General features: G+C 44.9%; 1 protein-coding gene across 1 annotated transcript in view; it reads left to right on the forward strand.

The window, feature by feature from the left end:
- MYO18B (myosin XVIIIB) overlaps positions 1-16,012 on the forward strand; it is a 316,623-nt gene that overhangs the window by 148,319 nt on the left and 152,292 nt on the right. Inside the window, exons 25-28 of the mRNA XM_011975366.1 lie at positions 5,834-5,953; positions 6,382-6,490; positions 10,245-10,369; positions 13,396-13,550. Coding sequence (XP_011830756.1) covers positions 5,834-5,953; positions 6,382-6,490; positions 10,245-10,369; positions 13,396-13,550 — 509 coding nt within the window. The remainder of the gene's footprint in view (positions 1-5,833; positions 5,954-6,381; positions 6,491-10,244; positions 10,370-13,395; positions 13,551-16,012) is intronic.

A 16,012-nucleotide genomic window follows, 5' to 3' on the forward strand; every position in this document is an offset into this window, starting at 1 on the left:
TAACACTGCCTGCTATCTAGCAAGCCACATCACCACTATTACCAATAAATGTATTTTTAAAAGTGTTCACCCTCCCCCCCCAGTAGAGTGAATTCCTCGAAGATAATGACACATCTTAGACAGTTTTGTACCCTTCTGTGTCTAGCACAAAGCATTCAATGCAAATTCAGTGAATGAATGGAGTCATACTGAATTTAATGAGAAACATTACATTTAATGAGTGATGTTCTGTGCCAGCTGCTGTGATAAGTCCTCTCAGCACTGTGAGCATTTACCTGCATTATCTAATTTTACCTTTAACTCAAACTGTGAGGAAGGTGTTAGTATCCCCATCTTATAGATGACGCAAGGGAAGCCCAAAGAGCTGAAGTGATTCGCCCTACATCACACAGCTGGTGAATGGCAGAACTGTGATTTGAACCCAGGGCTGGCCAACTCCAAACAGACTGTGATAGAGGAGAAGCATCTACTCAGGTGGGAAGTGGGGTCAGGGAGGGCTTCACAGGGGAGAAGGCTTGAAGGATAAGCAGGAGCTGGCCAGGTGACAAGGTGAGGGGACATTCCAGGTACAGGGCACAGCAAGAGCAGAGGCAGAGAGCAGAGCCTGGTCTGACAGGTGCAATTCTGGTAGTTGGAGTGTCTTGTATGGCGGGGGGTGTGTTTGGCGAGGGTGGGAGTTTGCTTATGGGCTAGAGATGAGGCCTGAAGCTGGACTGGATTGCAGGGGGTCAGGAGAATCACTTTTGAGGTTTGGACTTCATCCTGAAGGGCAGGGCAGGACCAAAGGACATTTTCAAAAAGGGGTATGTGGGTGTCGTGATCTTAGGATTATTTCCTCTTTCTGCTGAAACACTTGGGGGGCCCTAGTGGCCCTTGAAACCCCCTTCTAAAGCCCCCGGAAGGCCATAACTATCCCTTCTTTCTAGAGGGACCCTCAAGGCCAGTGGGTGGTGTGTCACCCTCATATGCCCAGCTCAGAGGCATAACGTTTCTTCTGGCATTCTTACAAGATTGACCCATTCCCACTGATATCCAGAGCCTATAGAGCCTTCCCATGTATGAATTGCTGTCATGCCCTTATTCGTTCAGTCGACCCATATTCATTGAATCCTCAAGAGTCAGTTTGGCAGCGTGGTTAAGTAGCCACCACCTGGCTGGTTTCCTAGGGTGAGTGTTTGTACCTTGGTGCCTTAGTTTCCCCATCTGCCACCTGGAGACAACATCAGTACCCACTTCTCAGCATTGTGAGCATTCTGTGGGTAAACTGTGCATGTGGTAAGCACTCTCTGTGGTGGCGATGGTTATTATTATGGTTATTCTATGTTACTATTACTTAGTAACGAGTGGTGAACCCAGCTGGGATGCACAGCAGAGGGCTGGAACTGGTGCCCACCAGGCATCTCTGGGGAACCCGGGAGCCTGCCACTAAGCTGCAGATTTGTTCTGAATTTCCCCTGCTGACTGAGGCAACTCTGGGGCAGTACCATGAGAATGAAGCCATGGCTTAATCTCCTTGACAAACATCCCACAAGCCTGCTGGTGCTGCAGTGGCACTGGTCCTGTATCTACTGCCTCATTTTGTCTTTTCATCACTCAGGTTGAAGGGGATGGGAGTGGGGGCTCCCCTTCCACTGGGCATCCACCCAGGCTGTCTTTGGCCAAAGTGCCCAGTAAGGGTGGTTGAGGTCCAGATCTTACTTGCTCTTTGATCTGTACCCACTGGCTACTTAATCTCAGCTCTCTGGGCTATGGCTGTCTGATTTGTTCCAGGTGGATAATTACTTTACTAACGTCCAGATGCCAGAGGGGTGAGGGAGGTTAAAGAAAGGGTCAGATGGTAGATGTGGGACAGAAAATAGCAGGGTTGTTATGAGCCAGGTGCTGGGAGTCAGGCAGCCGGAGCTGGGCTACCTCTGCTACTTACCAGCTATGATCCTAAGCAAATCCCTCTCTCTCTCAACTCCTCAGTTTCCTGTTCTGTGAAAAGGGAATAACAAAAATGCCCTTCTCATAAGATATTTGAAGGGCTTAAAGCAGATGACATATGCCAAGTGCTCAGTGCATACCTATCCTCAGCATTTCAAGAGTGTGAGCTGTTTCTCACATAAGGGGTTATAATGAACAGATCTTTCTGTGCAAATTGCAAATTACAGGAGGAAAGCGAAAAGTTGCTGTTTCCTGCTGTCTGCAGATCAGATGGTTTTTGGGCTTGGGAGTCTGTGAATATGAGAGCTGAGGACAGGATCAAGCCAAGACCCGTGTGTGTGTGCCCCTGTGGTTTATTTATCTCTCTGACTGGCCAGTGCCGTCCTTCAGAACAGGACCTGGCACACAACAAGTGCTCGCATAGTGCTTGGTGGATCCGTGAATAACAAGCAACAGTGACAGTCCCAGAGACCCCATGTGTGTCCAGTATTTAACATCCGTGAAATCCCAGTTACTCACTGCTCTCCCAAGCTGCCAATAAGACCAATGCACAGGATGTATTTTTTCTGTTCCACTCTATACAAAATATACAACAAATGTATTAATTCCTGTCCCCTTCTCTCTGGCAGACCCTTGGAGTAATTGTCCCTCAATAGAAAGAATATTTCTGTTGATTTGGCCAAGTGGTAGATCTGGAGAGGTTTTCAAGATAATTTCTAGGTAATTGGTTCTTGAGGAATCTGCAAGGACTCTTCTGGGTTTGCAGACCAGACTCCCCCCTTCATTAAATTGGTTTTCAATTTGCAATCCCCTGACAGGTCTGAGCACGGTGCCTGCTCCTCACCTTGCTCCAAAGCCGCTGTGCCCCATGGTGTGGGAAGGGATAGGGATTTGTGGGGACAGGGGAAGGTCAGGGGCCACTTGTCTCCGTGAAAAGCATGTGTCATTCCCCCCAGTATGAAAATACTACTTGTCCTTTGGGCTCCAGCCTTTGGGTTCTGTGAAACTCAAAATGAACGCATCAAATTAGTTGTGTGCTCCCCTTGCTCAGGCCGATTAGCATAAATTAAATTTCACACTAATTGGCTAAGGTGGAGAGAACACAATCCTGGTGCTTGGAATTAATGCTGATTTCAAGGATGGTGGTTAGGGGTGTGACCTGGGGCATTCCTGGATTGCACCGCCCTGTATCCTGTGGCCAGTGCAAATCAGCACTCTTGCAGCAAGAATGATCTTGCACAGGTAACCAAATTTAACCCCTCCAAATCCAACTGTGAGGCCAAAATTAGGAGGAGATCCTGGCAGTTTCTAGGGCAGTAATTCTTACATTTTATTGTCCATAAAAATCACCCTGGAGCAAGTTGAAATGTAGATTCCTGAATTATGCTTTAGAGATCCTGGTTTAGGGGTCTGAGAGTCCTATAATTTGCATTTGCTTTTATTTTTTAAGAGACAGGGTCTCACTCTGTCACCCAGGCTGGAGTGCAGTGGTGTGATCATAGCTTACTGCAGCCTAGAACCCCTGGGATCAAGTGATCCTCCCGCCTCAGCTTCCAGAGCAGCTGGGACTATAGGCACGCACCATCTGAGCTGGCTAATTTTTAAAAACTTTTTTGTAAAGCCAAGGCCTTGCTATGTTGCCCAGGCTGGTCTTGAACTCCTGGCCTCAGGTGATCCTCCTACCTCAGCCTCTCAAAGCACTGGGATTAGAAACATGAGCTATCATGCTCTGCCCTAGAATTTGCATTTTAACAACTCTCCGAGATCAGTGCCACGTAAGGACTTCCCCGGTGCACAGTGTAAGGAACAGCAAGAGAAAGCTCCATGCTGGAGACAACCAGGAGCACCCTAGGAGAGTCCCTCATTAATTAACTGGAGGTCCTGACTTGGATCTGACTGGTCTGAGTTCAGAATCTCAGTTCTGCCATTTACGCGTGATGTGACTTTGCAGTGCTTCCCCCAAGCCTTCTTTCCCCTCTGTGTCTATTAAAATGTGCATTTTGGTCTCAGCAGTTGGTGATGCGGTCAACAGGGTGGGAAGCAGATGGGCTGGAGAAGTGAAACAGATGGGGAGCATGGAATGCACAGAGCAGCCTCAGATTTTTTTTTTTTTCACTCTTTTTGAAAGATATTTTGTTTTGTTTTCTCATTACAAAATCAGTTTAAAAAAACAACAATACAGAAATGCATCACAAGAAAACTGGAGTTCCCTGTGATCCCATCATCCTTCCAGGAAAAAAAAAAAAAAAATCCCAATTAACAGTTTGGGAGTGCTTTGTTCTGTGCAAACAAAAATGAGATGACACCAAACATTCTATTCTGCAAATTTGCCTTTTTTTTTTCCCTTTGGCAATATTTCTTGGGGATATTTATTTTTTTTATGTCAGAACATAGATCTGCATCTTCCTTCTTCATGGGACAGCTGAATAAATTTTGAGCCTGCCTAAGCTACCAAGAGAGGCTAGCTCAGGAAGGGCAGCTACATTGCTCATTGTAAGAACTATTTACCTTCTCAGTCAAAATAATGCAGAGTTGTCCCTAAATATCAGTCATGATGCAGAGGGTCCGATGAAAGAGTGAGGCGTTCTAACATCTTCACATGCAAAATTTGCAGCAAGAGGACATGTGACCACACCTAATTCAATGCATTTTACAGCTCAAGTGACTAAGGCTCCAGGGCAGGAGGGATTGTCCAAGGTGTTAGTTGTTGAGCCTGGACTCGAACCTTGCACCCTACCTCTTTCTTTTCTTACAATTCCGCTGCCTCCCATAAGAGGTTTCTCTGCCTCTTAGCCACAAACACTCCACTCATATATTTCTTCCCTACGTATTCTGCCATATCCTCAAACCCTGAATGCTTCATTTTGGAACAGTAATGCCACAGAAGCCCTGTGGCATTTGGCATCGGTGGCTGGTCAGTTAATCAGAAAAAAAAAATTCAGTGCAGCTGGGAATTCGTTTAAAAAATTCTATTTTAAAATTAATTACATGTATAATTGAAATCACTGCATTTCTGAGGCAGGACCCATTGATTCTTTCTTTCTCAAACCACACTCGTAATATACAACTGTATGAATTCCAATTGTGGCTTCTTTAAAACAGAGCCAATGGCAAAGTAATTTGAATACAAAAACCTGATTTTTTACTTCGACTTTCTCTTTAGTTGTTGCAATGCCTATTTGGCAGCATTTTCTAAAAGCAGCTTACCTTTATTAATTCCTTCCGAGGCATTCAACCTAGTATTCATGGAAACTCTGTCCAGCCATATTCTATAAGTTTATGTAGTAGCGAACGGAATAGATAGCTACGGTAAAAATGCAACAGGCAAAAACAGTTTGGGAGCACACACACTGATGCTGGATGTGCATGCTGTCACCTGCTAGGGGCAGATGGGCCATGGAGAATTGCAGAGAGGTGGTCTGGCGGAGAGCATTCTGGTGCTGTGGGTATCCCTCAGTGTGTCTTACTGAGGGACAGTGTTGGTACATCCAGTGAGATGATTTGCTAAAAGCTGGTTACAAAGAGATTCCACTAAAATGGCCATGTTTAAAACTGAGCACTTACTACGTGCCAGCCACTGTGCTAACCTTTCAATGGATTATCTCCTTGAATCCTCAAAATAATGACGTAAGTTGTTTTTCCCCCTTTAAGTCTGAGAAAACTGAGAACCAGCAAGGCATCCTGCTTGGTGTAAAGTTACACAGCTAGTGAGTGTTGGACCAAGAGTTCTACCACATCAAGACCAATAAAATTCTGAAGTCCATCCTCTTAACCACTTGATTATACTTAAGGGTTGTTTTCCCATGATAGCTGGTGATTTGTCCAAAGGTGGTCCAGTGCATGGGGAGAGAAGGGTTGGTGACTCCACTGAGTGACCCTTCCTTGATCGCCCCATTCCCCATCCCAGATTGCTGACTTGACCACTGAGCTGGCTGATGAGCGCTTCAAAGGTGATGTGGCCTGCCAGGTGCTGGAGAGTGAGCGGGCAGAGCGGCTACAGGCCTTCCGGGAGGTCCAGGAGCTCAAGGTGAGTGGTCAGGGGTGGCCAGGGGTGGCTGAACACGGTGGCTAAAAATGGTTGGGTCTGTCCCCCGACCCCTCTCATTGGGGATCAGTATGCTTAAGCAAGATGCACAGATTGACTGACTGCTGGGCTCAAGGTCCTGGGGGACACTTAGGTCTCCTAAGGCTTGGCCTTGGGAGTGTTATGGGTGGATAGTCCCTGGCTAGAGAGGCAAATAGGAGAGGATTGTGTAGAAGATGGATAGTCTTTGGCCTTGGAGGTGATTTGGTGAGAAATGTGCCAAAGGTGGCTAGCTCATGGTCCTGGATTCTGCATGGCTCAGGGGACTGTGCAGAGGGTGGCCAATCCGAGCCTTGGAAGCACCATGGGTAAGATGACCAGCCCAGGTCTTCTGTCCAGCTCCAGTTTGCACCTTGAGCCATTTGTTCTAGAGCAAGCATGAACAAGTCCAGAAAAAATTGGGAGACGTGAATAAACAGCTGGAAGAAGCCCAGCAGAAAATTCAGCTGAATGACTTGGAAAGGAATCCTGCCGGAGGAGGTGAGCAGCCTGGGACCCTTGGGGCTGGAAGCTGACGGACAAAGTTGTCTTTTCCATTTATTCAGTCACTCATAGATAGAGCACTTTTTAGGTGCTAGACATCGCATGAGGGACTGCGACTCTGGCAGAGCAAACAGGCACAGCATTACTCTCTTGGAACTTACAGCCTAATGGAATAAGCAGATATTGATCAGACAATCCAGCAATATCCTAGATAGCAAATTATCCGTATGATATGTGCTGTTTAGTTTTAATGCAAGTGATGATTTTAAAATAGTAGCTTTATAGGCAAGGTATGTTTATGTTTATGTGAATATTTTAAAAATAAATTTTCAGAGGCCTGGAGTGGTGGCTCACACCTGTAATCCTAGCACTTTGGGAAGCTGAAGTGGGAGGATTGCTTGAGCTCTGGAGTTCAAGACCAGCCTGGGCAACACAGTGAGACCCCATTTCTACAAACAATTTTAAAATTTAGCCAGATGTGGTGGCCTGCGCCTGAAGTCCCGGCTACTTGGGAGGCTGAGGTGGGACGATCACTTAAGCCTGGGAGACCTCGGCTGCATTTCAGCCTGGGTGACAAAGCAAGAGACTGTCTCGAAAAAATACAAATAAAAACAGAATATAAATTTTGAGGAAGGCAGTCTGGTGGTTAAAAGTTGGAACCTATGAAGTTGTATTTCTGGATTTGGATTTTGGGGCAAAGAAATTGTGCCTCAGTTTCTTCCTCTTTCAAATGGAGATTGACTTGAATAATTGATAGAAAATGTTTAGCCACATGTGTAGCATAGAGTGATGAATAGCTAATAGCTGCTTTACCGTTATTATTATGAGGAATAATGAGATCATAGTCCATCCTTATAGCAACCTGCAGAACAGAAACTACAGCTCTCCCCATTTTACAGAGGGTAAAGCAGTGTCAGACACTCAACAGTTACTGAATGGCGAGAAGGCAAGAGGACTCTTGGTTTTACCCAGGGATGTTATACATTTGTTCAGTCGTGCCAGGAGATTCTGGGGGTGTCCTTACACAGTTTCCTGGAGACTTTGTGATTGGATGGCCTGGTGACATCTTTGTCAGCGTGTCACTGTGCCTCTTACTCTCCCCAGCCTAATGGAGTTGGGTGAGAAGGATATCAAGTGTGTCAGCTTCTATAAAATGTCAGCATTATTCCCTCCGTGTGTCCAGGTAATTTGTGCCCTTGAAATGTCAGGGACACTCAGAGGAATGGAGATCAGGGGTCTGTGGAGAAGAGACAATGCGTATTTATTTTCTGTTGAATTCTTGTTCTTCTTCCATCCTGGCTACCCCCGTGGCAGGCATGTACCGGGGAGGTTAATACAGATGAGTTTGAGGCTCTCTTAAAAGCGAGACCCAACAAGGTAGGGTACACATAGGGAGAGGGGAACATGTTGGTATAGAATCAGTAGGGTGGGACAGTCTCTGGCCTTGGAGGTAATTTCTAAAAAATCCCCAGAGGAACGCCAGTGTCAGTTCCATCTGCGTGAGATTCATGTCCAAATAATGCTTCCCAGTTTGTTTTCCTCTGTTAAGACTGGGGTGTTAATGAGAGGGGGACATGTGCTTAGCTCATGAGCACATTAGTCACAATGCTATGTGGGCTCTCAGCTCTGGATGCTCATTCCAAGAAGCCAACCCACAAATATTTTGTTTTTCATTATGAAAGTAATACATACTCGTTATAGAAAATGTCTAAAATATAGGAAATTTGAAAGAAGCAGTAAAACGTTTTAATCATATCATTGCAGTGGTACCACAACCATCTCTATGGTTCAAGATGGAGTATGAATTATTTAAAAAATATGTTTTCCTTTATGCATTGCTAAATATTTAAAGAGAACCTTTTATGATATGCACTCAGCACTGAGCTGGACACTGTGCGGGTTACAGAGGAATTTTAATTGGGCCCTGCTCTCAAGATATTTGCAAAATAAATGGGGAGATCAGGTAAACTCAGGAAAACACGTTGATTAAGGGTGGCACTCATGGGCAGGGAGATTGGAGGTAGAGATGAGCCTTGAAGGAGAACAGTTTCCCCTCTTGTTCGTGTTGCCCACTCATGCCACTTGCTCTATAGCACATCATGGCACAGAGTACATGGGAAGCTGCAGAAATGCTTTCTGCTGCTGCTTCTTACTTTTGCAGGCCATGCTGCTTGTGATTGTGAGGCTTTTCCTGGTGGAGAGATAGTGTGCTTTTCCCATCATGATGTTTTTACCTTGGTGGAAGCTTGAACAAGCTTTAACTCTTTATTATTATACCGTCCTTCCTTTGGTTAATGATGTAGAAATCTCTATTGAGGTCACCTCTTTCAAGAACTTAATCCTACCATCCATCTATCTATTCATCCATCCATCCATCCATCCACCCATCCATCCATCTACCCATCCATCCATCTACCCATCTGCCCATCTACTCACCCACCTATCCATATACCCTACCATTTATTTATAATCTCTCAATCCATGCATTCATCCACTCATGCACCCACTTCTCTGTCTACAGTAACATCCATCCATCCATCCACTATTCCACCTACACAACCAACTGTTTATCCATTAATCCTCCACCGTATCATCTAGTCAGACATCCTATCCATTCAATTATCCACCTTTCCAGTGGAAGTTATCGAGCATTTACCAAATGCTAGGCATTATAGGATACTCTGGGAACACAATGATGAACAAAACAAGTTTGTTGTCTTATTAATTTGAGTTCTCTTCTTGATTTCTATAAGCTTCTTTATGAAAGCCCTGATCATACTAGGTTTCAGCTGTCTTTTTACTTGTTTCCCCTGCTTGATTATTCTGGAAGGTAGGTGGATATGGCTTCTTATTCATTTCACTATCCCTTGCATCTTGTACAAAGTAGTGTGCTCAATGAATGTGTGAATGGATGGATGGAAGGACAGATGGATGGATGATAGGTGAATAAGTGGATGGTCTTTATCTTTGGTCATCCACTTGTGGAATGTTTTCCATAGCTTCGTTAACTTAATGGGCATTATTCCATTATTCAGATAGTCAAAAGATAAGACATATCAACCTAAAATAACCCATTCTAATCAGTCTAACAGTTTTAATCAAACCAGCCAATAATTTTTTTGAGTTGTTTACCAAATCAAAGGATTTGGTATCCATCTTATCTTGTGGGGACATCTTCTGACCAGTTTAGTAGTCTTGAATTATTGCTAATTTACTTATTTGTTAATTGGACCAACAGCCAATGATTATATACTCTGTACAACCCAATAAATTTGGCTAGTAGGATGACTCTTTTTACCTGATTATTGTATTAGGTTCATTAAGCAATCCATGAGCTTGTATCAACATGTATGGGAATCTGCTTGTAGGGAACTCTTCCAGAGGGTGTGAAGGACTCACAGATAACTGAAACAGCTCCCTTGCCCTTAAGGATTATGAAATTTCCTTGGAAAAGGGAAGATATGAATGTACTTATAGAGACAACTAAACAGTATAAGGCAACCAACCTTAGAAGAGTGAGCAGTCAAGAACTTTAGACAGTTGGAGGTGGTCAGGACAGGCTGCCTGAAGGAAGCGTTATTTAAAACTCAGAGTTAAAGCATAGTTTCTTGGTCCAAGGTTGAAGCTCAGGGGCTCTGTGAATATTGTGAAATGGCATGCCAAGAGCCAAGAAAGTGGAGGAGAGCCACTCTCACTCTTGCCTTACACTCATTTGGCCTCTTATCCTGGTCTCCCTGACTCCGTTAAACAGCAGACGAGTGGCAAATGCGCTTCGACTGTGCTCAGATGGAGAACGAGTTCCTCAGAAAGCGTCTGCAGCAATGCGAGGAGAGGCTGAACTTGGAGCTGACAGCCAGGAAAGAGCTGGAGCAAAAGGTAAGATGTGGGGATAGTCTGGGCCACAGAAGTGTCAGAGAGTGGGCAGGCCCTCACCTCCACTGTGGGTGATCGAGGTATTAGCTGACCCTGGGGAGGGAGGAAGAGGATACCGGCCACTTCAGGTTTCTCCATCTCCACTGTTATTAAAATGCTGGTCACTGAGAGACATGAAAAATATTGTCTGTACATGTGGATCTTCTATCCAGAGACTGCTCTGTGGTGTAAAGAACATGGATATTAACTCAGGATATCTGAGTTCCAGTTCCATTTCTACATGAACCCTGTGGAAGTCCCTTTAACTCATGTTTCTTATCTATTACATAATTATCAGTGGTCTTAAAACTGTCACGTTTCCCTGTTGCCTCTATTCTAATCTGCTACCTTCATCTCTCATCCAGACCAAAGCAACCACCTCCTAGCTGTCCTCCTTGCCTCTGGCCTCTCCTCTCAACCACCTGCCACACTGCAGCCAAGGAATGTTTCAGAGTCTCTTTCAGATTGTTCTGTGATCATAAAGTATGCTGACTCTCATGGTGGATTTTTTTCCTTGCGTGTTTTGTAAATTGTGTTTTTGAGCTCATCTTCAACAGGTTTCTCTGCTCCTCCCGCAGTAGTCCCAGGTGTTCTGCATTGTGGAATGTTTTTTTTTGTTTGTTTGTTTCTCTCCCAGTGAATTTTTGTATGTGTGTTTAGCTATTTTTTATCGTGAGTTAATCTTCAGCAGGAGATTTAATTTTTTTTAACATTCTATTGATTTTGATGGGAGCCCTTTGATAACAGGGTCGTGGGTGTGTTCTGCTAGAAGAAACCCTTTTTCACTTTCTTTGGCAGCAGTCCCTGAGATAATGCTAAATTCTTGGTCTCAGATTTTTTGCAGCGTGTAAAAATTGTCAGTTGGATCTCTAAACCCACATGAGGCTTAGACCTGGGGTTTAAAATTCTTATGAGAGTACTTCTTCCCCCACCTAGATCCAGGGTGAAAGCAAGCTTTCTTACCACCTTCCAGGCCAGGATGTGGAGCTTTTATTTTCTCTTCTCACTGAGGTGCATGCAGTTCTTTGAGGGGTTTGTCAGTGCAACGGTCTTCATTCCAACTCTTCACCTTCCATGAGCCCAGAGCCTTGTCTTCTGTCTCTGTCTAGACATTGAAACACAAACCTCTATCCTAAAGGACATTTCTGGATTTATCAACTGTTCTTCCCACTCATCTTGGCCGCCATAATATTAGTATGCACCATTATTGTTAGGGCTTTGCATCCTCTGCATTTCTGATATCCTGAAATGTCCTTCTTTCTTGAAGGTGACATTACAAATCTAATGCAATCTTATCTATATATAATATAATCTTATCTAGCCTTTCTAGATGAATGTACAGATAGTTTGGTCTCTTTGCTTGTCTTCTGTGGCCTCCAACTATCCCTCATCTACATTCTAACCAGTTCACACTCCAACAAATTGTGTGCTAGTAAATGACTCCAGGAAAAAGAAAAAGCCCTGATTTGTAGCACTTGCCAATTTCCCTGGTGTAAATTCTCCCACCATGGCCAATTTCAAACTACCATTGTGATGTCACTAACATGGAATTTGAAAGGGATGCACAGAATTGGCTCTGTGCATCTCTTTCAGATTGGTACCAGCCGACTCCAGCACAGCATTGATTCCAGCCACACTCCGTTTTTTTTTTTCTCCTTCCAAAAATGTCTGATTCTTTCTCACCTCTGGGACTTTGCATATGCTATTTCTTCTTCCCAGAGCAGTCTTTCTTTTTCTCTCCTGCCTAGATATCTCCAACTATTCTTAAGATCTTAGCTTAAATGTCACTCTCTCCAGAAAGTCTTTGCTGACGCAGATTGAGTTGGGAGTCCCTGAGTTGTCTCCCAAAACATAGGCCTCATCATGCTGTACTGTAATTGCCTACGCACTTCATAGTCTCTCCCATTCGATATGAGAGCCATAGGGTGGAGGTTATATTTGTGTATCTATTCTATTCTCAACGTGAGCAAAAAGTATCATGTGATTGCCTTGCAGAGGTGGGCCTGGGTGAGATCACATGGGATTTTATAAACAATGGAAGTGACTCTTGATATCCTCTATGCTGGTGGTGATGGTTTTAGTGGTCACTTTCAAAATGAACATGCATCGTCGTCCTCAAGAGACACTTGAACCATAGATAAACACAGATGGACAACTGCAGGAAAGCAGCCCAGTTCTTTAATAACAAATTACAAAGTTGAGTCAGTTTCCCTAGGGAAGGGGGATATTTATGATACATTAAAAAGTAATAAAACTGCAACCTTCTCTGAGCGGCAGAATATAAGAAAACATCCCATTTGCCTTCAAATACTGAATTTAGAATTACAGGCTTCATTAACTCAGAGTTTTGCTTATTTAAAGCAATTCTGTAATGAGGCCATTTCTTCAAAGCCAGTGTGCTGAGTTGCATGCTCTGCTCTTTCCCAGACCTAAACTAGGACATTTGGGAGAGTGTTTCCTGGAGGAAGATGCAAGAGTCTTTACGTTTGTTTGTTTAAGGCCGTGTGCATTCAGGTGTTAATTCAGTCCATGCAAAGTACCATTTGCTGCTTTAACCTTTAAGGCTTGTCACTTGGGATTCCAGGTCAGATTTTTTAGGTGTGTCATTTTGGCTGCTCTGTGGCTAATCCTCACATATCCCTTCCGATCGTGTCGGCTGGTGGGGATATGAGTTATCTGGTGGCTCAGGGGGTCATCAAGTTGAGGCAGGGTAGGTAAAGTCTGTGGGAGCATTGGCTGGAGATTTAAAGTAAAATCAACCTTAAGAGAGTGATGGAATTATCCCCACTTTACCTCTGAGCAAACTGAGGCTCAGAAAAGTAGCATCCTGGAGGTGGCCCAGGAGGAAGGTAGTCAAGACAGGGTCTCCCCATTCCAGCATCTGCTGTTTTCTCATTACACACCTTGGAAATAGCAACTCCTTGAAATACAAAGTAAAAAGCGCATTCCATGCCCACAGAGCCAGGTAATTCATTCTATTACTCTTACAGCTCGGGGAGCTGCGAAGTGCTTATGATGGGGCCAAGAAGATGGCTCACCAACTGAAGAGGAAGTGCCACCATCTTACCTGTGACCTGGAGGACACCCGCGTCCTGCTAGAGAACCAACAAAGTCGAAACCATGAGCTGGAGAAGAAGCAGAAGAAGTGAGTTGCATCCCTCACCATCACCTGGGCTGCCAGGGTGGGCTACATTGGAGCTGGGGTCTTCTCAGGTATCCAGGTTCTCCTTCTAACTCCCTCACTTCAACTCTCTTGTTTTGCTCTAATCTTCCTCCCTGTCCCCTCACACCTTATTCCTGTATGGGTCTCCCAAGAATCCAGCAAGAAATGATTCTTTTCTCTTAGCCAGCCTCAGCTATGTTGCCAATTGACCGTGTGACCTTGGGGAGCTTTCTTTGCCTTTCTGGGCCTTAACATCCCATTTGTCGAGCGAAGGGTTTATTGCGGAGGGTCAAGACAGCATGGTGATTTGGAGCCCAGGTATTGATACTAAAGTCATCTCATTCAAGTCCTGAAGGTGCCTCTTTCTAGATGTGTGACCTTGAGCAGGTCATTCAGCCCTTCCCAGCCAAATTCCTTACCCGTAGGCTGGGGATAAGATCGCCCCCTTGTGGTGAGGACTAAATGATGCAGTCAGTACATCTAAGTGGATTGATCCTGGTTCCTATTTCCATTGGTGAAAATAGGACTAGAGAATAAGGAGGAGGCCAAAATATGGCCTTCTCATTTAGGATTTGGACTCTCAGATCATATGAGCCATTCTGGCAGAGACTGGGCCTTGTGCACCAGCAAGATGCTAATCTTGAATTTGCGCAGTGTGGTTCCCATACTTGCGTTCCCATTGGGTTGCTGTTACAACGGAGTGATGGTGGAGCCTGGATTTGTACCCAGATTCGCACACTCATAGGCTTCTTCATGCAAAACCTCAGAACCTGTGATGCTTGGACACCTTGGCTGTGTCTGAAGTTCTCCAGCTCACTTGGTGAGGGTAAAGGTATACAGGGGTCCTGTTTTGAGCCAGCCAAGACCTAATGGAGATGTCATAGAAGGCAAATAGGTGGGAAGCAGCCTCTTTTAGAAGGCCCATGACAAAATACAGACAAATGTTCCTGCGTGAGCCAAGACGTGATTTTGTGAAAACTGCCTCCTTTCCAAGAAGTAGGAAGCAGAATTATATTTCCATGGAGGTGGCATAGATTTTGAACTTGATCTGCATTAAATATCATTTCTCTTATTTATCCTTCAGCTTTCCTGAGCTGGCTTCTTCATCTGAAAAAAGTCTTTGGGAGATCGTTAGCTTGCTCTCCACCCCCAAAATAAGAAAGGCTTATTTTGCGTTTATTGATATATCACTCTGTTCCCCTTTCCACCTCCCCATGGGTGCTCTGGCTGAACCCTACCCTTGCAGTAGGGAAAATGGCTTGGCTCCATCTTGGCCACCTGCTGTGTGACCTTGGCAAATAACACCATCTCTCTGGGCCAGAGAGTGACTAATGTTTCAGATGAGTCCTTGGACTTAACAGGTCATCTGATCTTGAAGAATGGGTCTGACATATACTCCTGTCTGTGAAACAAGAGGTTTGGACTCCATCATTCCCCAGGTTTCTCCCCGCTGTAACCCTCTTGGCCCCTAACTATGGGTTCTACTCCTGTTCTGAAAGACCTAACAGAGGGTTTCAGCTCTCTGATGAGAAAGGGGCCAGCCTCTGGAATTTGCACAGCCAGAAAATTCCATCTTTCTGGTCTTTCCTTTTCCCTTTGGACAGAATCCCTCATTACAGGGACTTATGAATCTCCCCAGGATACCCCCCTCAGGAAAGTTCCTATTTCTTCATATTTGTATGTCCTCCTCTCAAAACTTAGCTTTCTTGTGATGCCCTCTGCTCTGTTACCATCTCTTGGCAGAAGCTAATTTATGTTTTGATGCCAACTGCAGATAGCAGGCATTACCCTTCCAGGTAGATTAGCGTTTATGTCTCAGTCTAACTGTGGAAGTTTGGGCAGAATGATTATGGTGAAGGAAAAATCTAGAAGTCAGTAAATACTTCCTTGCATCTCTCAATGCTTAATCGAAATGTAGATGCAGCTGCCTCTTGAGTTTGCTGGGCCCAGGACAGAGGGATGTCTCCCCATTGGTAGAGGTCTCTGTTTGCCACTTTGGCTTCTAAGTTCAGAGTGGCCTGGAATGGTTTCATTTTGGTTGGATTGTTTGTGGCATGATTACCCTGTGGGTCACAAAGCTTGGTTCTGAGGGCTGATGAAACACCAGGTAAGCCCTGGCTAGACTCACTGGCTCCCACACTCAAGGGAGGCTGGACCCAAGGCCCTTTCTTAGCAGGGTGAAGGTTGTGTGCAAATCTCTCTGGCCTCAGGTGATTGGCTGGTCAGTGTGAGCTGTTTGGTAGGAGTTGGGGTCTGTAGTAGCTACTCTTTGGCATCAAGTGGCCTGTTAAGTCAAGGACTCCTCTGCACCATCAGTTACTGTCTGGCCCCCACTGTCTTCCCTCACCTGTCCCAGGAACGGACAGGTAGATGGGAGACTAGCTAAGACACTAGGGAAGCTGAGCCCAAATCCACTTCCACCACTTTGGAATTTGGGGCCGAAT

The sequence above is a fragment of the Mandrillus leucophaeus genome, unplaced genomic scaffold (assembly GCF_000951045.1).
Source record: "Mandrillus leucophaeus isolate KB7577 unplaced genomic scaffold, Mleu.le_1.0 Scaffold154, whole genome shotgun sequence".
In the NCBI taxonomy this organism is placed as follows: domain Eukaryota; kingdom Metazoa; phylum Chordata; class Mammalia; order Primates; family Cercopithecidae; genus Mandrillus; species Mandrillus leucophaeus.